Genomic DNA, 26,026 nt, shown 5'->3' with positions numbered 1-26,026 from the left:
CTGGTGTGAAGGAGCAGAGCGTGTGTTTGAGGGGCAAGCGGGATGGTATTTTCACAGGGTTGCATCAGAAACTATAATCATTGGATGAGGGAGCTACGAACAGGAGGAAGGTGCTGATTTACAAAGGGAGTTACCTTAGGAGTGCACATGCTAATTGAAAATCATTTTTCAGTATAAGTCAATTTAAAAATATACATATAGTAATGAATAAATGATGGCAGAGGGCTTGGCAGTCTGTGCGGAACGCAATAGCGGCTTCAAGGTGCAGTTCTAGGTCTGGATCAGGGGTTAGGTCAGATCAGATATGAAGTGCAGAAGAACGGGCGAAGGAGAGAGAGCGAGGGGAGGAACAGTCCGGCTGGGGGAGCAGGCAGGGGAGCACAAAGCAATCCACAATGACAAGACCAGATTAGATGGTTCCAAGAACCACTGCACCCCTGCATCCCGACAAGGAACCTCCGCTCATCCAACACAGGTTTACTTACAACTCCCTCCATTAAGGAAGTTCATCGAGTCTCCACAAGAGAATGCGCTGCATCAATAGCAGGCCCCCACATCTGGAACAACCTCCCGGCTCCTCTCAGAACTGACCCCTCTACACTTTCCTTCAGAAAGAGTCTCAAAACTTGGCTCTTTAGAAAAGCATTCCCTACAGGAAACTAACTCCCGGCCCCCCTGTCCCCCTCCCTGGCACTGCGAACTCCCTCCCTCTCTGCCTCTGTACATAGCAAGTTTAAACTCAGAACTTATTTACTGTTAGTAAAGTTATTATGTAAAGCAAGTTGTTCTTTATATTTACTCGGTTAATTTGTTATACTGTATCATGTCACCATAAGGCTCGCCCATTTTGCATCCTGTTGTATGTAAACCGGTGTGATATTTCGAATCGAATATCGGTATTGAAAAATAAATAAATAAATATCTTAAATGGAATGTCAACGAAACTCATATCAGTTCAAAATGTTCTACAATCTTGTAGCTTAGCATCTTTATCTTGCTTATAGTGCCGTCTGTCTAGACAAAAAAACTTCAAGGCTGTAACACAACTTCAAGGTTGTAACAGAAATGTCATGTTACAATGTTAAAAAGCTGTCTATGATCAAAAATCAAAAACTAGGAGAAGAAGAATAATGACTTCTTGTTTGACATGTCAAAAAATGTTACACAGACTAAGGGCCTATGAGCACCCACATCAACATCATATGATGTGTTAATGTAAGCACTGTTGGACTACACTCTGATTAAATTATGAACAGGGAAGCTTTGTGCTACAATCTTTTGTACATGCTATTTTGGTTTCCACTGATCACTGGCAATTTTTTTGATATCTCCCCTACATATTTTATTAGAGGAACCTAAGGCTTTTCTGAAACTCGTTAATCTTCATAACGGGAATTACACAAACAGGAAAAAGCCAAACATCATCATGTCATACAGAAAGCAGATTTTCAACAGGGATTTCTGTGGTGTAAAAAAGAAATGTTTCACTCATGCAAACTGCCCATCTGAAAATTGCATGCAGGTAAAAGCATGTGCATAGTTCTACAACCTGGTTACTGCCCCCCCCTTTCCCCATTGAAGTGGAGACGTTCCCGGGGACCAGGTTAGGTTGAGGGAGAAAACTACACACATTAGTTTTGATGGGAAAAAGTATCCACAGAAAAATAAAGGTGGGTGCAAATATCTGCAAGTACTGGGCCAATTTTCAAACCTTCCACTTTTAAAAACCAGAGCAGAGAGGTCACATGATGCGGGTAAGCTGAGTGAGACGCTCTCACCTAGGCTCCGGGTGTTGATCCTCCAAAACCTGCCTAATTTCAGAGCAGAGGTGCTAGAGCACACAGTCTCGCTAACTGCAGTCAGCCGGAGATGACAATGAAGCTGCCGTGGAAAGACAAACTGAAGCCGAACAAAGCGGATCCAAAGATGGCCAACAGCAAGAGAACATTGCTCTCTGCTTCAACAGCAAAGGGAAATGTGGAAAAGAGGATTTGCATTCAATAACAACCAAAAAGGACTGAACTTCACAATCTGGGTAAACAAATAAGCATGGGGGTAGCTTGCTTATTACAGCGGTTACTACCCTAAACCAATTAAGCCTGATACATCACTTTGAATACATATACAGTGCTGCTCTCTGCTTCTACGGCAGGGGGAAAAGTGGAAAACAGGATTTACATTCAGGCAATAACCAACAAAGACTGAACGTCACAATCTGGATAAACAAATAATCGTGGGGGTAGCTGCTTATTATGGCGGTTAATACTCTAAACCAATTAAGCCTGATAATCACTTTGAAAGCATATACAGCGTTGCTATCTGCTTCAACAGTAGAGGGAAGCGAGGAAAACAGGATTTACATTCAGACATCATCCAACAAGGCATCAATCTGTGCAATCTGGGTAAACAAGCATCGGAGTAACTTTCTTGATGCGGCGGTTACAACCCTTAACCATAAGCCTTATGCTCACCTTTGATGCAACTCCAACATTACTCTCTGCATCAATGACAAGGGATGGCAGGAAATTTGAATCAAAGTTACCAACATGATCCCTGAAGTTGATGGTTGGTGAAACAGATAAGTATGGGAAAATAAGTATGGAAGCTTGCTGGGCAGACTAGATGGGCCAATTGGTCTTTTTCTGCCGTCATTTCTATGTTTCTATGTTATACCACGACTGGCTACTGTGGACTGTGCAATGTCTTCTTATTCTACTGTTGGAGACACAGACAGTTACGAGACGTTACCAATTGGTATATGGATGTTACAAATCGATGACCTTAGGGTTTTGGTTTTTTTTTTATATCCTGAGGTATAATTTCAGAGGAGGATCAACACCCGAGCACATGGCATATGGACCTCCCGCCTGCATTCTTACAGGCAAATATGAGTAAAATGTTTTATAAGGTAGAGGGGGGAGTTTTCCGGGGGGGGGAACGTGACACTCCTAGCAGCAGGGATGGAGGGAATCAGCATAATGATCCTGGTACGAAATGGGACGGTGGTCCAAGCTGGGGGACCACTCAGCCATATATGGAATATATGTCTGGATAGTTATGCTACTCGCTTAATTACCAGATAGGTAAAGTGCATTTTATTTCTTGGAACGTGGGAGGTATAGGAATGCCCATTAAGCAGCAAAAAGTATTGAGTGCCCTTCAGAGACAGAAGGTGGGGATAGCCGCCCTTCAGGAAACTCATTTATCGGCTGAAGAAAGCCTCAAACTAAAAAGGCAATGGGTTGGCCAGTATTACTTCACTCCGGCTTTGGGGCATAAAGCAGGAGTAGCAATCTTAATCCACAAAAGCCTAAAGTTTGAATTGCTGAAGCAGGTGTCAGACGAACAGGGTAGATATCTCATATTGACAGGTAAGATACACAGCCGGGAAGTAACATTGTGCAATGTCTACGCCCCAATCTCATACACCCATACGTTCTTCCAGGGCTTGGTTGGTCAGCTCCTCCCAATTTCAAAGGGCCCCCTAATCTTGTTGGGTGATTTCAACTGTGTAAGTGATCCCATATTGACAGGTTGCACCCTGTTTCCATACTGCCCGATATTTGTTTCTTGTAAAGAGACATTTTCAGACAACACTGGTAATTCCCGAAAACAGTTTACAAATTCTGCAACTGTTAAAGAAAACAAAGCCCATTCCTACCATCTAGTGAATAAATGCTGGAGAAACTGTGGCTCGTCTAAAATCAGAAGTGACTTATAATAAAGGGAGATCACAGCTTTGGATCGTGCCCCCACCTGTATGGTAGCCCTAAGCTTTTGCATGTCTGGGGTTTCCGCTAAAAAAGGTTTCTGAGAGTGAATAAAATGAACCACTTGTATGTAAGCAAACGCATCTGCTACTGGTAAGGCAAACCTCTGTTGTAAAATGGGAAAAGGGAGTATGCTCCTGGTTGTTCTGTCGTATAAATCAAAAATGTGGGTGAGACCTAATTGTTGCCAACGCTGAAAAACCCCACTCTCCTTTCCGGGGGGAAACAAGTCATTACTGGTGAGATTTATAAGGGTAGTGAGGGTGCCAGGCATCTTTCCCAATTTACAGAGTAATTTCCAGGCTTGGCGACACAGACGCAGCAGTTCCTGTGTTTTTAGGTGTTGGGGTACCATGGAAAACGGAAGCTGAATTAAAGGATTTAACCCCATACCACTCAAGGAGTAGGAAATATGGGGTGAAGGAGGACGTGGCATATAGCCGTCTTTAACATAACGAACTCCACATGCTAAACTGTATAGCTCTAAATTTGGGCACCCTAGGCCTCCTTTTTCTCTGGGGGTCATTAAAACGTGTATGGGAATACGGGCTCTCTTCCCCTGCCATAGAAAAGGTCTTCAAAGCCTTGTGTATCCTATGATGGTCGGTCCTGGTAAGCCAAAGAGGGACCAGCTGAAGGAGGTAGAGCCACTTAGGCAACAAGACCATTTTAAAGAGCTGTATGCGGCCATTAAGAGAGAGAGATAAAGGCGACCATCTCTGAAGCGTGGTCTGCGTGATCTCCAGCAAGGGCCATACATTCACTGAATAAAACCTGTTCACTCTACACGGGACATGGAGTCCCAGATATTTTAAAGTTTTCGTTACCCATTTGAAGGGAAATTTCCCTGACCAGGTCTGCTGTAGGGTTCCCGTGACATCTAAAGCCTCTGATTTTTCAGTTGATCCGAAGGCCTGCAAAGGCACCAAACTGTCGCTGACAGTCAAGGACCACTGGGAGCGAAGCTTGGGGTTTGGTAAGGAAGACCAGCAGGTCATCGGCAAAGGCTGCAATTTTAAAGATATGGCGTGGTCCCACGAAACCCTTCACCTCTCTACATCTATCAATTTTTCGCAATAGAGGGTCCAAAGATAAAATGTATAACAACGGGGATAATGGGCAACCCTGGCGGACCCCCCTCTCAATCTTTACCTCTCCCGACAGACACCCATTAACCAGAATGCGGGAAATTGAGGCTTTGTAAAGTAAAGCAATGAAGTGTAAGAAATCTCCCCGAATCCCATATCGCTGCAGAACGGAAAAAAGGTAACGCCATTCCACCCGATCAAAAGCCTTTTCTGAGTCAAAGCCTATGATCAAGGCTGGTATATCTTGGTGTTGGCAAATATTCATGGCTGTTAACAATTTTATGATGTTCGTATTGGGCTTACATCCTCGAACAAACCCGGTCTGGTGTACAGAAGTCAAATATGGAAGAAAGACGTTCAGTCTTTCTGCCAAGGTTTTGGCCAATATTTTAAAATCACAATTCAGCAGCGATATGGGTCGGTAGGAAGTAGGATATTGGGCATCCCTACCAGGTTTCAGGAGTACAATAATATGTGCCTCATTAAAAAGTGTGGGAAAGGTGTGGTTTTTTAGACCTTCTTGAAAGCAGTTCGTCAATGGAGTACCAATAAAGGGTGAAAGGATTTTATAAAAGTCATAAGTTAGACCATCGGGTCCTGGGGATTTTCCCAATTAAGCGGCTGAGATGACTTGCGTGATTTCATATATCTGGAGAGGTCTATTAAGAAACTCCAATCGGGCAGCAGAGAGAACGGGAGTCTGGAGAGAGTGAAAAAATGCTTCCTCTTCCCCCTCCCCACCTTCTATGTCAGAAGTATATAGCTGGCTATAAAATTGTTGGAAAATGTCACTAACCTCAGTGTCAGAAGTCGTGGTTCCCCCAGTACATGTTTTCAAATTGGCAACAAAGGATTTTGGTCGCTGTGCTTTAGTCAGTCGGGCGAGTAAGCGACCCGGCTTATTGCCGAATCTAAAAAAGGTCTGTTGTCCCTTCCTAAGATAGGCCTTTGCTCTTGTGTCCAATAAAGTGTTCAGCCTGCCCAAGACACAGTAAAATTCAGCCCGGGTTGTGGGACAAGGGTGCTGAACCAGAGCCTCCTTAGTTGCTTTCAGTTGTGTCTCTAATTGTAATATATTCTGATTTAGCTGTTTGTTCCGAGAGTGGAGGTATGAAATAATTTCACCCCGCAAAACCGCTTTAGCAGCCTCCCAGTAAAGATGCGGGGTGTCAATATGTTGTTGATTATGCAGTGCATAATCCCTCCACTTTTCCTTCAAAAACCTGTGGAAATGGGCGTCTCCTTTGAGAAAAGAAGGGAACCTCCAGATTGGGGTAGTGTGTGTTGAGGGCGAAGAATTCAATTGAACGGATATCGGGGTGTGGTCCGATATAGCCAATGTTTCTATGGTTGCGGTTGAGACTTCGAAAAAAACATGTTTGGAGATTAATATATAATCTATACGCGATAAAGGGTTATGCGATCTCGAAATGTGAGTGTAGACTCGTTCGACCGGGTGGAGTGTTTGCCATACATCAAGTAAATCAAGATGGTGGCATAGGTAGGCAATTCCTCTCTTTCGTTTCACAGTAGGGTTCCCTAAAGAGGGACATTTATCTAGGGTCAGGTCGTGGACGCAGTTAAAAACCCCTAACATGTATACTGTGCCCTGCGCATGCATGTGGAGTAAATTGCATAAATTCACAAAAAAGTCATGAACATAAGTATTTGGACCGTATACCGTGCAGAATGTGACCGGTTTGGAATTCCAAAGGCCCACCAATATAACGTATCTACCTTCAGGGTCAGATATTGAGTTAAGCACCTTAAAATCAGTATGCTTATGAATGAGAATAGCCACACCCCCCTTCCTATGTTTTGCCGCAGAAAAGAGGCAGGATCCCACCCAATCTCTTTGAAGTTTTGCAGCCTCCATTGCTGTTAAGTGCGTTTCCTGAATACAGGCAATATCCGCTTGCAAATGTCTAAGATGTGTTAAAATGTTTTTCCTCTTCACGGGAGTTCCCAAACCATTAACATTCCATGACACCGATTTAGGCATTATATAACCATAAAATATGAGAAATCAAGTAAGGGGTGTGAGAAATCTGAGGGAGGGAAGGCCCCCAGCCTGGCCATCCCCCTGTTCCGAGAGCAAGTGTATATAAATGAGCAGATCCCATTGTTGTACCACAGAGAAAAAGTTGTACATCGAGCCGTGCAAACCACAGAAACTCCCCCCCACACACACAAAATAGTTAACCCCCCCCCCAGCCCTCCCCCCTATTATCCCCTGTCTCGTCGTTGTCCTTTCCCATAGTCCAAATCCGGAAAGGTCTATATCCCCGATATTAGGAGATATGAAGATCCGTAGAATGTGTCCGGGGCCACACTCCCGTGAGAACTATCCTCTTTGTTGTTTGTTTTATTTATTTATTTATTTTTCCAGTGTCAAAAGCTCCAATCATATGCCAATGTTCCGCAGCGGCAGAAAGAGGTTTGAAGATTTAACCAGAAATTAAGATTAAAGTTGTATGAAAAACACAGAAAAATGAAGGAGGGGGCAATCCTTAGGGGGGGGGGGGCCCGCCGCCCATGACTTTAGCCCGGAAAAGCCCAAGGATGTCCGGCGGGCCTGCTGTACTCCCGCTCAGGGCGCAGGAACCTCGCAAACCAGAACTGTATGTACCAGGTTATTTGAATTTAAGAATGAGCCATGGACGATTGATAAGCTCCAAGATTAGCAGGGGGCTCCAATGTCCTGTGTGCAAAAGGCAGGGTGATATCCAGTCTCTGAAAGATCGCCAGCTGTTCCCCCGAGTCTCCCCGAGGTGCCTTGTGAGAGAAGGAAGATCCTTCCCCCTGTTGAGAGGAACGAGAGACAACCCCTCTATGCGCAGCAGAACCATATACCGTATAAAGCGTAGTGGGCTATAGTAAAGTTTTGTTTTGGGTTTTTTTTGCGGAAAAAGAGTGAAAAGAATGAGTTAGAGTCCCCCCTACTGTGCCCCCGGCAAAAGAGAAGGCATGGTGGAAACCTCCTTCGTAGACCACAACATAAAATAGTTGACTTTAACAAACTCCGTTGGCCTCCGCAAGTCATTTGTGCATGGCCTCCATAAATTTTTTCGCTGCAGTTGGCGCATCGAACAGGTGCGTCTGGTCCCCCTGCCAGATTTTCAATCGTGCCGGGAAGAGCAGCGAGAATTTGATTCCTTGATTATGGAGGGAGGAACAAATTGGCACGAAGCCTTTCCTTGCCTCAGAGACCACTGCAGAGAAATCTTGAAAAATGCGGATCGGATTTCCCTGATACTTTAGGTCCCTTTTAGATCGAGAAGCCCGCCAAATCTCAGTTTTGTGGGCGGAATTAAGTATTTTAGCTATCACTAAACGGGGTCGGGCACCGGTGCCTCTCCTCCCCCCAAGCCGGTGCACACGCTCCACAATTAACTTGCCTTGTAAGTGCAAGAGTTCCAGTGCCTCCGGAAGCCATTCCTCCAGAATGGAACAAAGTGAGCTTTCCTATATGCTTTCTGGAAACCCTAGAAAGCGGAGATTATCCCGACGAGCTCGGTTTTCGAGGTCTATCTTGCTTTGAAGGGCCTGGATCTTCTTTGTTGTGTCGGCTGCTTGCGTCGCATCATCCTCCAATAGAGAAATCCGATTTTCCACATGTTCCAGCCGGGGCTGTAAATCCTGCAAAGATTCTTTAACTTCCCCGAGTTGTGTTGTTATCTGAGTGAGTTTATCATCCAAAGCCTCCCGAATTGCTTCTTTTATGTCCTCGATCGTTAGGATGGGGTGGGAAGGGTCCCCTTCTCCAGCGGCCGCCATCTTCGGGTCTGAGGCCTTGGTTTTCTCTCTCTCCCTCCTTCCACCCTTAGATGCCATCGAAGGTGCAAGTTTCTGCATATATGGGATGGACGGACATACGTGCTGAGACTTCGCTCTGGTCTCCACTCGATTTAAGCTATTTTCTGGCTCTGATGACACGCGATAGAGGGAGCGGGCCCCGGAGCTGGTGAGAAACGCTTCCTCCCAGCTCACCACATCACGTGATCCCGAGATTTTATTTTTTTTTACTCTTTCTCCCTCTTGTGAATTTTTCCCCCTGCAGTCTATCCCTTTCTATTTTTATTTATGCCTGAAATCCTAGTTATTGTCGTATTCCTTTCCTTTTTACTTATTTTTCTGGATTTGTGGTATTAGCTTTGGGTCTGCTCCTCACTAAGCCTGTGTCCCCTTTTCTGTGGTGTGATCTCCCCAGTGCCTTTCATTTGTTTTCCAGGTGAGTTCTTATCTTTTTTTCCTCTTGCTGTTCTCTCTTTTGGTTCGGCTCCCTGGCTTCCTAGCTAGGCAGCGGTGCCAAAAAATGGTTTATTTGGTCTCCAACTGTCAGCCTGACGTTGAACTTTTTTGGCATATTGTGGACATTAAACCTAAAGCATTCGCATGTCTGTGAGTCAATGGCATCTAACCGTTTGGTATTGGTTCTGTGCTGTTCTTGCTGGTTTAGATAGGGTCCCTCGTGGCATACAGGGTCCTGAGAAGCACAAACCATTGGATTTTCTCGTGACTAAGTGCAAGACTAGATTCTTGGTTTTATGTTCCTATGAAAAATCACGTCTGTACAGTTCATTGTTCTTTTTGCTGTGGTGTCTGTAGTCGACTCTGTGAGAGTTATTGTTAGGTGGATTTTAGTGTTTATTTGAACTTGTATTTATTGCCCTTATAAGAAGAAATAGGGAGGTATTAGGAGTCCAGGCAGAACCCAGATTTGCAGCATATCATTGCCCTGGGGAACTATAGTGGCAGTGGAGATTGATTGTTTTGTTTTTTTTTGCTTCTGACATGTTAAAGACACGCTTGAGTGGGTTAGATTTTTCAGTCATAGGGTCCGGAAACTCTAAAGATGTCCCAGAACCTTCCCCAAATACTTCTGCCCACTATATTTGGGAGCATTACTCTAAGTTGAATGTCAGGTATCTTTGAATCGGGATGATCCTAAATTGCAATTTCCATTAGAAGGGAGTTTTGATTTATGACAGAATTATGCATTTAAGGATGAGCTAGCAGTGAGCACTAAGACCCCTGATTGCCAGTGAAGATCTTTTTATTCGTGGTTGCAGGAATCTTGCATTAGAAAGGAAAAATCAATTAGGGTAAGGCTAAAAGATTCACTATACAAGACTAGAAAGACTATATCTGAAACCAAGTTGGCCTAAATGAGATACAACCATAGATATTTAAATCACAAGGCAAACCAGGGTGTGGACGTCCGATTCCACCTCCTGCCCCACTAGAATACTCTCAGCCTCCAGAGCGCTCAACTTATCCAGTCAAAACCATGGAGATGTTGCAAAACTCTCTGTATCCACCAGAAGATATCTTGGTTGATCAAGCCTATCAGGGCTGCTATCTTATGAATCCACAGAGAAGGTCCCCCGGTGTCCTCTTTGAGATCTGATGAAGCTCCCCCAGTGATTTCTTCATGCCATACTCCTGCAAATGCTCCATAGAACGCTTATCAGGAGACTCCTGACTCTTCCCGTAGTGCTACAACTGGATTCTCCCATGGTATGACTGACAATGTTCCCCCTTCTGTTCATGAGGTTCTGCAGAAGGTCCACCATTCCTTCCTTGCAGATTTATCTCATTTGCAGGATGGGCCATACAGACTTTTCACCCCAATCCATTGTTGTATTGCCTATCCTAATTGTGTACACAAAAGGTTGCGCTCCCAGAGACACCGTGCCCAGCCAGCTCTGAGTGCGTATTCCCTTAGAACCGTCCCAAGTGCAACTACCCCCTCTGGCACTCAGGAGATATATATGCCATGGGTGCAAGACCACCTGTAACCTCATAATTAGGTAGATGAGCTAAGTGGTCTTTTAAGCATATACAACCCGACTTTTATCAACATCAACCAACTATTAAAACTAGATCTCCGCACAGATGTATGAAAATGCCTGTACATCCTTGCTCAGTGGCCCAAGCAAACCCTGCCGAATCCATATTCCCCTTATGATAAGGAAAAAGAGGATTTGTTTAAGGCTGCATTTGAGATTTTCCCCTCTAAAATCATTTGGTCTAAAATTGCATAATGCAAAATGGCTGATGATAAAGAGCCATCTGAGTTTATGAGCAGGCTTGTTGAGATGTTAATTTTTCAAGTTTAGAAAATCCAGGCGTGAGAGAAATCAGGCTGCCCTCACCAATTTCTTTTACCAGGGACTGCCGGCCAAGTTGAACAAGTTATGCCGCTTGCATAGCTGGGTGATTGAGACTCTCTCTAAAGTTTGTGCAGTAGCCCAAGCCTGCTTTGATCAGATGCCATCTTTGAAAGCTTCACAGGCAGATTGCTTGCTTGCACTTCAGGTTGGGCAGCTGGAGAATGTTGCTAAAGAAAGGGGCAGAATATGGGGAAACAGGCAGGCGGGATCAGAGAAGGGCGACCAAAATGATAAGGGGAATGGAACAGCTCCCCTATGAGGAAAGGCTAAAGAGGTTAGGACTTTTCAGCTTGGAGACGAGACGGCTGAGGGGGAATATGATAGAGGTGTTTAAAATCATGAGAGGTCTAGAACGAATAGATGTGAATCTGTTATTTACTCTTTCAGATAATAGAAAGACTAGGGAGCACTCCATGAAGTTAGCGTGTGGCACATTTAAAACTAATCAGAGAAAGTTCTTTTTCACTCAACGCATAATTAAACTCTGGAATTTGTTGCCAGAGGATGTGGTTAGTGCAGTTAGTAAGGCTGGGTTTAAAAAAGGATTGGATAAGTTCTTGGACGAGAAGTCCATTACCTGCTATTAATTAAGTTGACTTGGAAAATAGACACTGCTATTACTAGCAATAGTAACATGGAATAGACTTAGTTTTTGGGTACTTGCCAGGTTCTTATGGCCTGGATTGGCCACTGTTGGAAACAGGATGCTGGGCTTGATGGACCCTTGGTCTGACCCAGTATAGCATGTTCTTATGTTCTTCCTCTTCCCTTCCCCGCCTCCCTTCTCATAACACTAACCAAGCTTGCCATATCTGTACTATGACAGGTTACTTGAAGAAGGAATGTCCCCTCCGTAGAGGGGTTGCCCCATGGATTGCCCTGTCTGCCAGTCTCTCTCTGTCTCTCCGCATCCTAATTCAGCAACCCTTACCCCTTACTCTGTGCCATTTTCTCCAGCTCACCCCTGCCCCACTATGTCTTATCTTTCTATTTCTGGCTAGGAATTTTCAGAGATCACCATGGTTCTTTCTTTATAAAAATTTCTCCTTTTGGGGGCCTGACCTGTGAGGAAGGAAGGAGCCGACCTGACCTGCCCGGCACAGTGGAGCGAGCGGTGAGAAGTTGAGATCGCCTGCACCTGTGGGACTCCTGCCCCCTGACATCATCGGCTGGAGACCGCGAGCTGAAAAGCCCGCGGGACAGCGGCACACCGTAGCCGCCGACCCACCGTCTAAGCCGCGCATGTCCAAGGGGCGTGCGCGACTTAGATCGACTTTGATCGGCTTGGATCGTTTTTGAGATTTATTAGGCCTTTTATGGGGCGTAAAAGGAAGGTGAAATTTGTCACCTCATCTCCAGCCTTACAGGGACTCAGACCGATGGACACCCACGTGTGTAGGATTTCGCCACAAAGGGACTGCATTAGAGATTTTTTTGAGGCCTCGCTGAGTCCCGGCACAGGCCCAAAACCTCTACAACCCCCACCCGGAAAATCAGGAGGAGAATCTAATTTGCAAGATCAAGCAAGAGTAAGTGATTTGGATAATATTTCTCAATCACTGAATGTTGCAGGGACCTCCCAGTCTGAACTAGACAGATAGGGTATGGGTGAGTATTCTCCAGTACTTAACACTGAGAGTGCAAGGTTGGATACCGTTGACACAAACAATGTGACGTTGGGGGATATATGGAGGATGATGATTAAATTGGACTCTAACATGCAAAAGATGAATATATCTCTTGGAGCAATTGTAAATCGTAATAAGATCTTAATACAGGAACAGGGGAAGAAGTTAAATGGGATTGAAACAACTATGTCTAATTTATCTATAGAAGTAGATAATGTTAAGAAAATGGAAGATTTACATACGGTAGATAATGTTATATTGCATGCAAATATGGAAAACTTGGAAAACTTTATGCGAATAAAAAACCTCGCATTGTGAACGTCCCTATTACTAGATTACTCTCACCATTAGAGATGTTTTCGAAATATGTAAGAGAAATTTTAGAATGTGAAGAGGTTCCAGCTATTTCGAAAATGTATTATTTCCCACGCCAATTAGATACTGCACCAGGGAGAGAAGTAGAAAACTCTCCAGGTGTATCTACCTTCTTGGAGGAATCAATAGATTTAATAACTAAGAGGACAACCCTGTTTGTTTCTTTTGCTTTAGAGAGAGATAAGGAGAAGATTATGGAAAAATTCTTTAAGAATAAAGACATACACTTTTGTGGACAGAAGGTTTTTATTTTTCATGATGTCTCCAAACCAACTCAGGTTAGGAGGAGGCAGTTTTTAGCCCTAAAAAATGCAGTATTGGAGCTGGGGGCTATCTTTTTCTTAAAAGTACCCCAGCAAATGCTGTATTAACTATCAGGGGAAAAAAATTATTTTTTCACAACTCTCACATTTGGAGTGGAGTGGATAAAACTCAAGCAAAGTTAGAGAACGAAGTATCACCAACATTGGGCCAAACATAAAAATAATAGTTAGCGCTCCTGCTTCCTTGATAAATTATTATTTGGAATGTAAGATGTTTCTTTAATTGGCCCCCATGTTATAAGGTTTGAATACAGCAGTGTTTTTTTAATTATGAAAATTTTGTTTTTTCTATATATTTGTGAATTATTGCTGTTATATTCAATTTACTTGATTTATGCATGTACAATGCAAGATTTTGTTAAGCTTTTTTGAAAATCTAATAAAGAATAAATTGAAAAAAAAAAAATTCTCCTTTTACTTCCCCTGAGCCCTTTGTTACCTTGACTGTCTCTGGAAATCCCGTTGAATGTTTAGAGGCCATGGGAGTGTCTTACTCCTCTCTCCGGATGCAGAGTACCTGTTGTGGGCATGTCTGGCACTCAGCAGTAGTGTTCAGTTACACACCCTGTTCTCCTGTGCAGCTTGGCCCCCTTGATACCTCCTACTCTATTCTCCTCTCCTCCTCCTCCCCCCTCACCCTTCTTGGCCGTAACATGCTTTGCAAGCTCAGCTGTATTATTTACTGCTCTTCTGATGGTATCTTTCTAGTTACCTGAAAGGGAGGTCCTGGCAGTACAGTCCTGCTTGGACTCTCCTTACAGTACTCCTCCTACCCAATTCTTTCCCCTGTCTTGTCCTCCTGGTCTTGACCTCTCCTATTGTCCCAGAGTCCCTTTGGGCGCTCGACAACAATGATGTCCATCATCTTGCTTTACCTCCTGTTATTTCTGTTGAAACTTCCAGCCACTTGCCTCACAGGTCTCAATTCCCACTTAAGCCTGCTGCCATTGAGGTTATTCACCCTGTCATGACCTTTTGACCCAGGGACTATTAGTGAGAATTCCACCAGGCACTCCTGTCCATTGTAATTCCTTGATTCTTCCTGCCCCCAAACCAGTCACCCAGGATGTATCTATTCATTACCCTTTTGTGGAGGATTTACGGGATTATTAATTCCATTGTTTTGCCAGATGTGTCAAGTGTCCTTGATCCTTACCCTCTCTTATCTAAAATCCCCATAGTCTCTTGTTTTCTCTATTGTCAATCTCTATTCAGCCTTTTTATCTAGATCTGTAGCCCCCGAGTCCCAAAATCTTTTCTGTTTCACCTTTGGAGGGCCAGTGTTGCACCTGGACACATTTGCCTCAGGGTTTTATCAAATCCCCCTCTATTTTTTTCCCAGGCTCTTCATTCTATCCTGAATAAAGGGAACTTGTTTTACTGCAATGAGATGGACTGTCTGATTTGATTCTTTTTATAGTCCTATCAGGGGAAATAGGGCCTTAAAATGGTAAGTAGATTACCTCCCAAGTTAACGCATTCATTTAACTTTTTCTCTTTTGCTCCATGTTTAATCAGGGTTTGTGAGGTCTTGAAAGCTTATGTACTGCATCATCTTTTATGGCTGATCTTTTAAAAATGTACTCACTAAGACCACACAAACAAATTCAAAACAATCTCCCAAAACGATAGCGAGTGTAAGATAAAAAGTAGTAGCTGAGCGGCGAGCATAACAAACAGCATGTACGCTTATTCAAGGCTAACTCAGGAAGACCTGCTATTAGTGAGAATTCCTTACTGACCCTTGTGCACAGAAAACATTAGTGAAAAACCTTCTGAAAGTGTTTTATGCAGAGCGCACTACTAAACCATTCTGCAGTATGTAAGGTAACGTTAAACAATGCATACCCTTATGCAGGTGGAAAAATATTTAGAAAACTCAGGAGTTAGGATAAATTGCTTATGTGGAAAAATTATTTAAGGAGTTTAATTAATGTAAATAACTTTGTAATGCAATAGAAATTAGTAGAACAAAGATAATCACTAATATAGCTAGTGTAATTGCTTGACATAAGGCCTATAATTTCTGAGAATAAACATACCATTTTTCTCAGTTTGCTTGTAACAAGAAACAAGTATTGAGATCAGATATATTAACGAGCAGTTATTCATGTGCAGATATCAGAGAAAACAGGTATGGTTTAGGTTGCTGATGTCCTAACTGCCTCTGATATTATTTATTATTATTTAACGCTTTTCTATACCGACCTTCATAGTTAAAAACCATATCGGATCGGTTTACATCGAACAGGGTAATAACTGGAGTGACAACTAGAATAAATAAGCAAATGAAGTAGAAGAGACCAAAAGTTACAGTCAAACAAGGGATAGGAACTTGGAAGCTTAATCAGCTGGAAAGAGAGGTTAAAGCAACGGTAAGAATATAATATAATACAGTAGAGAGAAAAAACAGATTAAATCATCATGTGCTTTGAAGTATCAGATTAGAACAGATAGCTAAGGCCTCAGCAGATGACAAGAACATATGGGAGTAGCCCATAGAAGAAACTGGGACATAGGACAAGAAAATTAGCATAAAAAGCCAAAATAAAGACAGACTGGTTAGATCAGAGAAAGAAAAGATCAGAGGAAAAGCATGTTGGACATTACAGTAGTTAATGAAGTGACTAATGATCTGTTCCTAAATCTCTAGCACTGTGTTTCTGATTTTCCAAGATATATAAGACTCATACTGGAAACTGTGAGAAGTATCTTTGTATATCTTCTTAATGCAAAACCTAATCTTGTATGCTTTTATTGCTTATTCTCAGAATTATAAGTAAAACTCTATACTTATAAACGTGTTGTGTATTCTATGACATAATAACCACCATTCAGCCTACCCACTACAGCTTAGGAGCCAGGAAATGTTAATTTTGTTTCACATTTTCATCATTTTATCTTGGCTTTTTTGCACTTTATTTTATCTATTTTTTGTGTTTTTCCTTCTTTTCCTTTATATTTACTGTTTTTTCCATTTCCTTGTCCTTTTCCCCCAAGCATTCCCCTCTCTAGGAATCCTCTCTTTGCCTCTAGACATTCTCCCAAAAACCTACAATCCTCCTCCTCCTCTAGGCATTCTCTTTTCCAGTTTTTTCCTTGCCCCCTCCCCCTCTATAGCCCACTCACTCTCTGTGACCCAGCTGTCACAGCTTCCTCTTGATGGCTCTGCCAGCAGCAAATGTGACTTCCTCTCGCCAGCCCCACTACCAGAAGCCGCCAAAACTCTCACTCCCCGACTTCACCAGCATCTATTCCATCGCTTGCAGGTCTCACATTTTAGGCACCAGGGCTTATTGCACACTAACGGTGGCAGGAACAGGTTGCAAAATTGGGTAAAAGACAAAAACCGGAATTTATATGCTCATCTTCCCCAAGTGGTCAAGAACCAGTAATTGTGTGCAACAAAGCAAGTTACATTCCATAACAACAAAAACATCTCAATGTGTATTACTTGCACTCATTTACTAGCATTCTACAAGCATAACTCCTGAACTGGAAGGCAAAATTCCTACTTTTGTTGGTAAAGTGTCTATCATTCTCTTCTGCCACTCAGAAAAGATCATTGCCATACCCTTCTTTCTCAGAAGATGTCCTGTATGTGCTACTATCTCTCAATAAGTTGGTCTCCATCCCAATACCAAACTAGGTTCAGTGTATGCTAAGTTACTGGCCTGTTTTATTTTTCAGTTTGCTTTTGGAAATCAGATTATGAAGTAATGAAATGGATAACGGTATAAATCACAGGCTATTACAAAGAAGGAAAAGAGGAGATTCCTACCTGATTTTGCTTCATAAGATGCGGAATCCTGTGAAAAACAGAAAGCATGATAAAAAAAAACAAAAACTGTATCTGCTTCAAGGGTACATTTAAAAAACAAAAAAATATAGATGTGTGCTGTGTTAATGTTCAGTGTGGTTGCATATGATCAAGAAAATGTCACTGATTTCAAGAGTGAAAGCCTCATCATAGACAGACAAAACAATATCCTTTTAATCAGAAATCCTGATTGAAGCACACATTTTAATCTACTCAAAACAGATCCCCAGCAGTATACTGAATGCATATAATGCAGGCTTGTCATGCAGATCCATCTTTACATATTCATTGAGGATGTCCTGAAAACTAGACCTGTTTGTGATACTCCAGGACCAGAACTGCCTACCCATAAGAACATAAGCAATTGCCATCCTGGGTCAGACCAAGGGTCCATCAAGCCCAGCATCCTGTTTCCAACAGTAGACAATCCAGGCTACAAGTACCTGGCAAGTACCCAAAAACTAAGTACCGGTATATCCCACACTACTAATGGTAGTAATAGCAGTGGCTATTTTCTAAGTCAACTTGATTAATAGCAGCTACACTAACCCATGAACTATACTGTTTTTCAAAGATGTATCTAGATATCTAGGTTGCTAATTTCCTCTGGCACACAAATAGATGTCACTATTGACCTCACAGAATGAGCTGATCTATCCTAGTAAGTCCCAAGGGCCCTCTTTATATCTCAATCTTCAGAGGGATAGCCATATTAGGAGGAGGAATAGCCTAGTGGTTAGAGCAGTCGACTATGACCCAGGAGACCAGTGTTCAAGTCCTGCTGTCGCTCCTTGTGACCTTGGGCAAGTCACTTTAGCCTCCATTGCCTCAGGTACAAAAACTTCTGGGGATAGAGAAATACCAACAGTACCTGAATGTAAACTGGTGTGATATCTCAATTGAGATCGAATGTCGGTATATAAAAAAATAATAAATGTTAGTCTAGTGTAGCTGACAATAACAATGACCTTATAGACTAATTTATTGAAGCAGGAGCTTTTGAGGACATTATGCTTTAATAAATTGGTTAGTCTATAAGGTGCCACCCAACTCCTATCATTCTTTAAATCTAAAGTCTGGCATAATGGACTTCCCATTCCACAAGAAAAGAAGCTAGTATCTTTGAAATAAAGTGCAGACCAATTAGAAGCCACCTTGTCCAGCAGAAATACCTGGTAGGATTCTCCATATGAAATGGCCTGAAGCTACCCCACTCTTCTTGATGACGTAATTACTACAAAAAGACTTGGGTTAATAAGCATTTTATGGATAGCTCCTGCAAAGGATCAAATGGAGGTTCCAGCACAACACCAAAAAGTTATAACCCTCCCAGAGTAGGGCTTTTAAAGGGAATATATATTTTATAAGCTGTATATAAAAATCTTCTAACATCCTAATTGTCTTCTACTCTCTTAGATGATAACCCAATGCGGACGCCTGAGTTGGCGCTCAATCCTTTTTTAATCGCTGCTGTAGAAATTCCAAGACATTTGCTACAGATGCTTTCAATAATCCTGATTCTAGAATCTGCATTAACAAGTGGACTGCTTTCTAGAACTTTGTATTGTTTCTTCCTTGCTTCTAGGTACACCTTTCCTAACAGCCTTTGCTCTACACAGAAGATAGCGCTAGCATCTTTGGATTAGCAAATGTTGCTTACCTGTAACAGGTGTTCTCACAGGACAGCAGGATGTTAGTCCTCACATATGGGTGACATCATCAGGATGGAGCCCAATCACGGAAAACTTCTGTCAAAGTTTCCAGAACTTTGATTGGCCCCTACTGGGCATGCCCAGCATGGCACTAACCCTTCAGCCAGCAGGGGTCCCCCTTCAGTCTTTTTTGAAAGCTACAGGCAGTGCCGAAAAATAAAACAATAAAACGTTACGAACCCAACACCACGGGGTGGTGGGCGGGTTTCGTGAGGACTAACATCCTGCTGTCCTGTGAGAACACCTGTTACAGGTAAGCAACATTTGCTTTCTCACAGGACAAGCAGGATGGTAGTCCTCACATATGGGTGAGTACCGAGCTGAGGATGTCCGAACCTGCACCAAATGTACCCAAAGGTGTGAACAGGCACAACAACTGGGGTGTAATTTGGGAGAAGGCATCCTGAACCCCACCGGGCAGACAGAAGGGTGTTGGTACGTCACGTTGGAAAAAGGTTAGGCAGGACAGACTGGCCGAAGATGGAATCTTGTCTTCCGGCTTTGTCCAAGCAATAGTGGGCTGTGAAAGTATGGAGGGAACTCCAGGTGGCAGCCCTGCAAATGTCAGGAAGTGGCACCGAAGGTGTGCTACTGAAGTCACCATGGCCCTCACAGAGTATGCTTTAACACGGTCTTGAAAAGGAATGCCTGCTTACTGATAGCAAAAAGATATGCAGTCTACTAACCAGGAGGAGAGAGTCTGCTTACCCACAGGTTGTCCTAATTTGTTAGGGTGGAACGAGACGAATAACTTGAGTGCTCGTTCTGTGGGTAGCTGTACGGTCTAGATAAAAAGCTAGAGCCCGTTTGCAGACAAGGGTATGCAGAGCCTGTTCCCCTGGATTGGAATGGGGCCTGGGAAAGAAGATAGGTAGTATGATGGATTGATTAATGTGAAACTCCGAAACTACCTTAGGTAAAAATTTAGGGTGAGTGCGGAGTACCGCCCAGTCCTGCAGGAGTTTAGTGTAAGGCGGATAGATAACTAAGGCCTGTAACTCACTAACCCTGCGAGCTGAAATGATAGCCAAAAGGAAAATCACTTTCCATGTGAGATGATTTAGGTCACAGGAGTGAAGAGGTTCGAATGGTGGTTTCATGAGCCGACCAAGAACCAGATTAAGGTCCCAAGAAGGGGCCGGAGGATGTGGAGCAAGCCCTTCAAAAAGCGTGTAACGAGGGGTTGTACTGAAATAGGGATATCCCCGACACCTTTATGGAAGGTGGCTACCGCACTGACATGCATTCTGATGGAAGATGCCAGAGATAGTCCAAAAACCTTGGGATTGGACAGGAAAAGGGATAAAGGGACTGAGAGGTGCACCATGATGTGTACCTTTTCCATTTATAGGAGTAAGATTTTCTCGTGGAAGGCTTCCGTGAAGCAATCAAGACACAGGAAACTGGATCTGAAAGGTTAAGTGGCTGAAGTATTAACCTTTCAACATCCATGCCGTCAGAGACAAGGCTTGAAGATTGGGATGGCACAGACACCTGTGGTTCTGAGTTATCAGGAGCGGGTCCTTTCCAAGGGAATGTGCCTGCGGATGGAGAGATCCTGGAGTATTGGAAACCACACTTGGCGTGGCCAGTGAGGTTCTATCAGGATCATGGTTCCCTTGTCCTGACATAGCTTCACTAGGGTCTTCGAGAGAAGAGGAAGTGGAGGGAATGCATAGAGTAGACCAGTTGCCCACGAGAGGGAGAATGCGTCTCTGGGCTGAGAGCCTCTGTTGCAAATGAGAGAGCAGTAGTTGTCCACTTTGTGGTTCTGAGGGGATGCAAAGAGATCTGTCTGAGGATATCCCCATTGTTGGAAGATTGAGGCCGCTACTGAAGGGTTGAGAGACCACTCGTGTGGTTGGAAGACGCGACTTAACTTGTCTGCCAGTACATTGTCCACTCCCAGCAAGTAGGTGGCCTTGAGGTACATCGACTGGGAGAGAACTTCTTCCCAAATTTGCGCAGCTTCCTGACACAGAAGGAAGGAGCCTATGCCCCCTTGCTTGTTGATGTACCACATGGCCACCTGGTTGTCCGTCTGAATCAGGATGACCTGATTTGATAGGCGATCCTGAAAAGCCCTGAGAGCATATCGCAATGCTCGAAGCTCCAGGAAATTTATTTGGTGTTTGACTTCCTCTGGAGACCAAGACCCTTGTGTCTGCAAATCGTCCACGCCCGAGGTTGGAAGCATCAGTGGTGAGAATGGCTTGAGCATCTGGTAATTGAAAAGGCAGGCCCCGAAGGAGATTGAATTGATCTTGCCACCAGGCCAGAGACAGACGGAGTGGGTTGGTGATGTGGACAATGGCCGACAGAGGCTGAACAGCTTGAATCCATTGTGACCTCAGAGTCCAATGTATGAGTCTCATGGCCAGGCGGGCCATTGGAATAACATGTACTGAGGACGCCATGTGTCTCAGAAGCACAAGGAATTGGCAAGCAGTTGCTGTCTGCTGAGACTGCAACTGGTAAACTAGAGATACGAGTGTCAGGGCTCGTTGTCGTGGCAGAAAGGCTTTTGCTTGCAAGGTGTCCAAGTCTGCCCCAATGAAGAACAAGGTTTGAGATGGGACTAAAAAGGATTTTTCATAATTGACGAGAAATCCGAGAGAAATTAGAGTGCGAAGAGTCAAATCGAGGGACGACCGAGCAGCTTGCTAGGTTGGAGCCCTGATTAACCAGTCGTCTAGATAGGGGTAGATGTGAACAATTTCTTTCCTGAGGAAAGCTGCAACAACTACGAGACATTTGGTAAATACTTGTGGTGCAGACGCTAGGCCAAGCGGGAGCACTCGGTATTGATAGTGCTTGGGGCCTACTAAAAACCTCAGGTACTTGCGATGAGATGGAGTTATCGCAATGCATGTGTATACGTCCTGGAGGTCCAGAGAGCAGAGCCAGTCTCCCCTTTGTAGAAGAGGTAGAAGCGATCCCAAGGTTACCATCTTGAACTTTTCCCACTAGAAGCACTTGTTGAGAGCACGTAGGTCCAGAATTGGACGTATTCCTCCCAATTTTTTGGGGATGAGAAAGTACCGGGAATAGAACCCTAGGTCTTGCTGCAAATGCGGAACGGGTTCTATTGCTCTTGACTGGAGAAGGAGGGAGACCTCTTGTGCCAGAAGAATGGAGTGGTCGGGCGTTCTCCAAGTCGGCAGAGGTGGGGAGTCCGGTGGCAGGGCGTGAAAGTTCAGGTGGTAACCCTGAGCAATGATTGCTAGTACCCATTGGTCGGTTGTGACTGATTGTCACATGTTGTGAAAGTGGCACAGTCGAGCTCCCACTGGTATGCTTGGCAGAGGAATCTGGCTGCTGCTCTCCAAGCAGAAGTCAAAAACCGGAGCAGGTCCTAGTTGGGGAGCTGCTTGTGGCTTTTGCTTTCGGGCTTGGCGAGGCTGAGGCTTTTGATAAGGTCTCGTAGTACGGGACCTTGTTGGTGGTGGATAGGCCTTCCTTGGATGGTAGAACGACTTCTAAGAGTCCTTTCTGAAGGGCTGTCTTAAGGAGAAGTCTGAAGGCATTGAGGAGAGCTGTTTAAGGGTCTCATGATGGTCCTTTAATTCAGCCACCATTCGTTGGATCTGTTCTCCAAACAGACTGTCTCCTACACATGGTAGGTTAGACAGCCGATCTTGTACTTCTGGGCGAAGGTCGGAAGATTTGAGCCAGGCCCACCGTCTTGCCGAAATGGCAGCTGCAGACACTCTGGTAGAGGTGTCAAATACATCATAAGATGTTCGAATCTCATGTTTTCCCGCCTCAAATCCTTTGTTGACAAGGGTTTGTAGCTGGTCTTGGAATTGTTCAGGGAGGGACTCAGAAAGGTCCTGTATTTGCTTGAAGATGACCCTATTATATTGGGACATATAAAGCTGGTAAGCAGCAATTCGGGAGATGAGCATGGCCCCTTGGAACACTCTTCGACTAATGTTGTCTAGGAACTTTTGTTTCTTAGCAGGTGGGGTAGATGAGTGAGGTTTCGACCTTTTTGCCCGCTTCTGGGCCGACTCTACCACAACTGAGTGATGGTCGAGCTGGGATTTTTGAAAACCTGGGGCTGATTGCACTAAGTAAGTAGTGTCAGCCTTTCTGTGTACTGGAGCAATTGATTCAGGATTTTCCCAGTTCTTTTTTAGGAGATCCAGAAGAACTTGGTGAATGGGTATAGAGGTAATCACCTTGGGGGCATCCAGGAATTGGAGCAACTCCATCATCTGGTGCCTGTCATCCTGTTCCGTTTGAAGTTGAAAGGGAACCAACTCAGACATTTCCTTCACAAAATTTATGAATGAAAGGTCCTCTGGAGGAGAACGCTTCCTACTTTCAGTGGGAGATGGTGGTGAAGGTAAGTCATCGGTGTCTGCTGAAGTATCATCACCCCAAGTGTCATAAGGGTCAGCAGATTGACCTGTAGGACGAGAAGGAGGTTGGATACCTGAAGGCCCCGGACGAGGCTCCGAGAAAATCGAAGGAATCCCCGGGGGCACAGATGATGGCATGGAAGGCATCGGCGCCGGCATCGATGGATGAATCGGTGGTGAGGGACAAATTGGCATCGATGGCTGAGGCAAAACTCCCGATGGAGGAATGCGGAACGGTGTTTCTCCTCCTGATGAAGCTGTCAACGGGGAGGGCACCGGAGCCATCGGAAACCCAGGATCCATCGGTGGAAGGGCAGCCATTAGCGCCTCCATCAGGGATAGCAGCGGTGCCAGCGCTGCGGTAATCGGGTCGAATGCTGGTTCCACAGTCGGTGCCGGAGGAACCTGGAGACGTTGCATCACCTTGTCGATGGCCTCCTGAACCAGCCGGTCCAGTTCTTCTCGGAGACCTGGAGCAAGCAGCCCTGGCTCCGGAACAGAAGAGGGAGGCAGAGGCACAGTCGGAAGGACCACCTTTACAGGCAGAATCCCGACTCCCAAACCCCGAACGGGTGAGGGTGGCCTCGATGACCTGGTCACAGGAAGGGTCGATGCCGTTCCTGGACGGGGCTTCTTCAACGGTGGCTCGGTCGATGATTTCGCTCCCTCGACTGTCCAAGTCTTACGATGTCGATGGCGATGTTTTTCCCTATGATCCCCTCGATCTTGAGGGGGAGTAGAGGGTGTCGATGGCTGTGAAGACATCGATGGCAGTCATTCACTGGTCAGTGGACGATGCTGGCGCAATGTCGACGGTGCCGGTTCCAAAGACGTCGATGCGATGGACGGTGTCGGGGTCTGAGCATGGAAGAGGAGTTCCATTTTCTCTGTTCTGGCCTTGCGACCCTTAGGTGTCATAAGGGCACATTTGGTGCAAGTCAGGACATCATGCTCACGGTCTAAATACATTACACAGACTCCATGGGGGTCTGTGATAGACATGGTGCGAGTACAGTCCAGGCACCGACAAAACCCCGACGCCATGGCCATAGAAAAAATTGAGCCATGGGACGGTCGACGGCCAGTAGGCCGCGAGGGCCAAACTCGACGGTAATCGACGGAATACATCCAAAAGATGGGGAAGAAGGGAGAAGTGATGATTGTTGGTGATTTTAATCTGCTGGTTGTAGACTGGAGAATCCCTTCTGTGGAATCTAACAGTAGTAGAGAGAAAGTGGATACCCTGCAAGGAACTCTGTTCAAACAAATGGTAATGGAGCCTATGAGAGAGAGAGCTATACTCTATTTAGTGCACACTAATAGTGATAATGTCTCTAACTTCCAGGTGGGCACCTACCTCAGTACCAGTGATCATCAAACAGTATGGTTTCATATCACTAATAGGATACGGAGAAGTCGCACAAAGACCTGGGTTTTGTATTTCAAAAACACGGACTTTGTTTAAATGGGAAAGTACCTGGAGGAAGAACTAGAAGGCTGGGAAAAAATAAGAGATGTGGAAGCGACTAATATTAAATGCTAGAAAAGTAAAGAAAAGCAAGAAAAGAATGAAACTTATCTGGTTCACAAAGGAGGTGGCTGATAAAATAAAAGATAAAAGAACAGAGTTTAAGAAATATGAAGGATCCCAAAGGGAGGATCACAAGGAAGAATATCTGGTGGAACTGAGGGAGATGAAGAAAATAATCAAGAAAGCGAAAAGTCAAGCGGAAGAAAGGATTGCCAAAGAGGTAAAGCGAGATGACAAAACATTTTTCAGATACATCAGTGAAAGGAGAAAAGTCCAAAGTGGTATACTGAAATTGAAAGGTGAAAAGGATCAACGGGTGGAAACAGATGAAGAAATGGCAGAAATATTAAATGAATACTTCAATTCGGTGTTCACTAAAGACCACCCCGGAGAAGGACCGTCGCTAGTTAACATGAAACTGGAATGGAGTGGAATGGATGAAACTCCGTTTACGGAAGAGAACGTATGGGAAGAACTAGGAAAACTGAAGGTGGACAAAGCCTTGGGGCCTGAGGTTCATCCCAGGATACTGAGGGAGCTCAGAGATGTGCTGGCAGCTCCACTGCATGACCTGTTCAATAGATCCCTGGAAACAGGAGTGGTGCCGAGTGATTGGAGAAGAGTGACGGTGGTCTCACTTCACAAGAGTGGGAGCAGAGAGGAGGCTGGAAACTACAGGCCGGTTAGCCTCACCTAGGTGGTGGGAAAAGTATTGGAGTCACTGCTGAAGGAAAGGGAAGGTCCTGTCCGACAAATCTGATCGACTTTTTTGATTGGGTGACTAAGGAATTGGATCGAGGAAGAATGCTCGATGTCATCTACTTGGATTTTAGCAAAGCTTTTGATACGGTCCCGCATAGGAGACTGGTGAATAAAATGAGAAGCTTGGGAGTGAGTGCCGAGGTGGTGACCTGGATTGCAAACTGGTTGACGGACAGAAGACTATGTGTGATAGTTAATGGCACTTACTCTGAAGAGAGAGCGGTGTTAAGCAGAGTGCCGCAAGGATCGGTGTTAGGACCAGTCCTGTTCAATATCTTTGTGAGCGACATTGCGGACGGGATAGAAGGTAATGTTTGTCTTTTTGCGGATAATACTAAGATCTGCAACAGAGTGGACACGCCGGAAGGAGTGGAGAGAATGAAACAGGATTTAAGGAAGCTGGAAGAGTGGTTGAAGATATGGCAGCTGAGATTCACCGCCAAGAAGTGCAGAGTCATGCATATGGGGTGTGGA

At 44.5% G+C, this 26,026-nt stretch overlaps 1 protein-coding gene across 4 annotated transcripts in view; it reads right to left on the bottom strand.

Annotated features, from left to right (window-relative positions):
* Window positions 1-26,026, bottom strand: part of PARP9 (poly(ADP-ribose) polymerase family member 9) — a 110,501-nt gene that overhangs the window by 62,495 nt on the left and 21,980 nt on the right. For all 4 annotated transcript variants that reach the window (XM_029605299.1, XM_029605297.1, XM_029605296.1 and 1 more), the window contains exon 4: window positions 17,142-17,169. In XM_029605299.1, the coding sequence (XP_029461159.1) occupies window positions 17,142-17,169 (28 nt within the window). The remainder of the gene's footprint in view (window positions 1-17,141; window positions 17,170-26,026) is intronic.

This window comes from Rhinatrema bivittatum, chromosome 6, assembly GCF_901001135.1.
Source record: "Rhinatrema bivittatum chromosome 6, aRhiBiv1.1, whole genome shotgun sequence".
NCBI lineage: Eukaryota > Metazoa > Chordata > Amphibia > Gymnophiona > Rhinatrematidae > Rhinatrema > Rhinatrema bivittatum.
The sequence above is the reverse complement of the archived record's forward strand: the minus strand, read 5'-3'. Positions and strand labels throughout refer to the sequence as shown.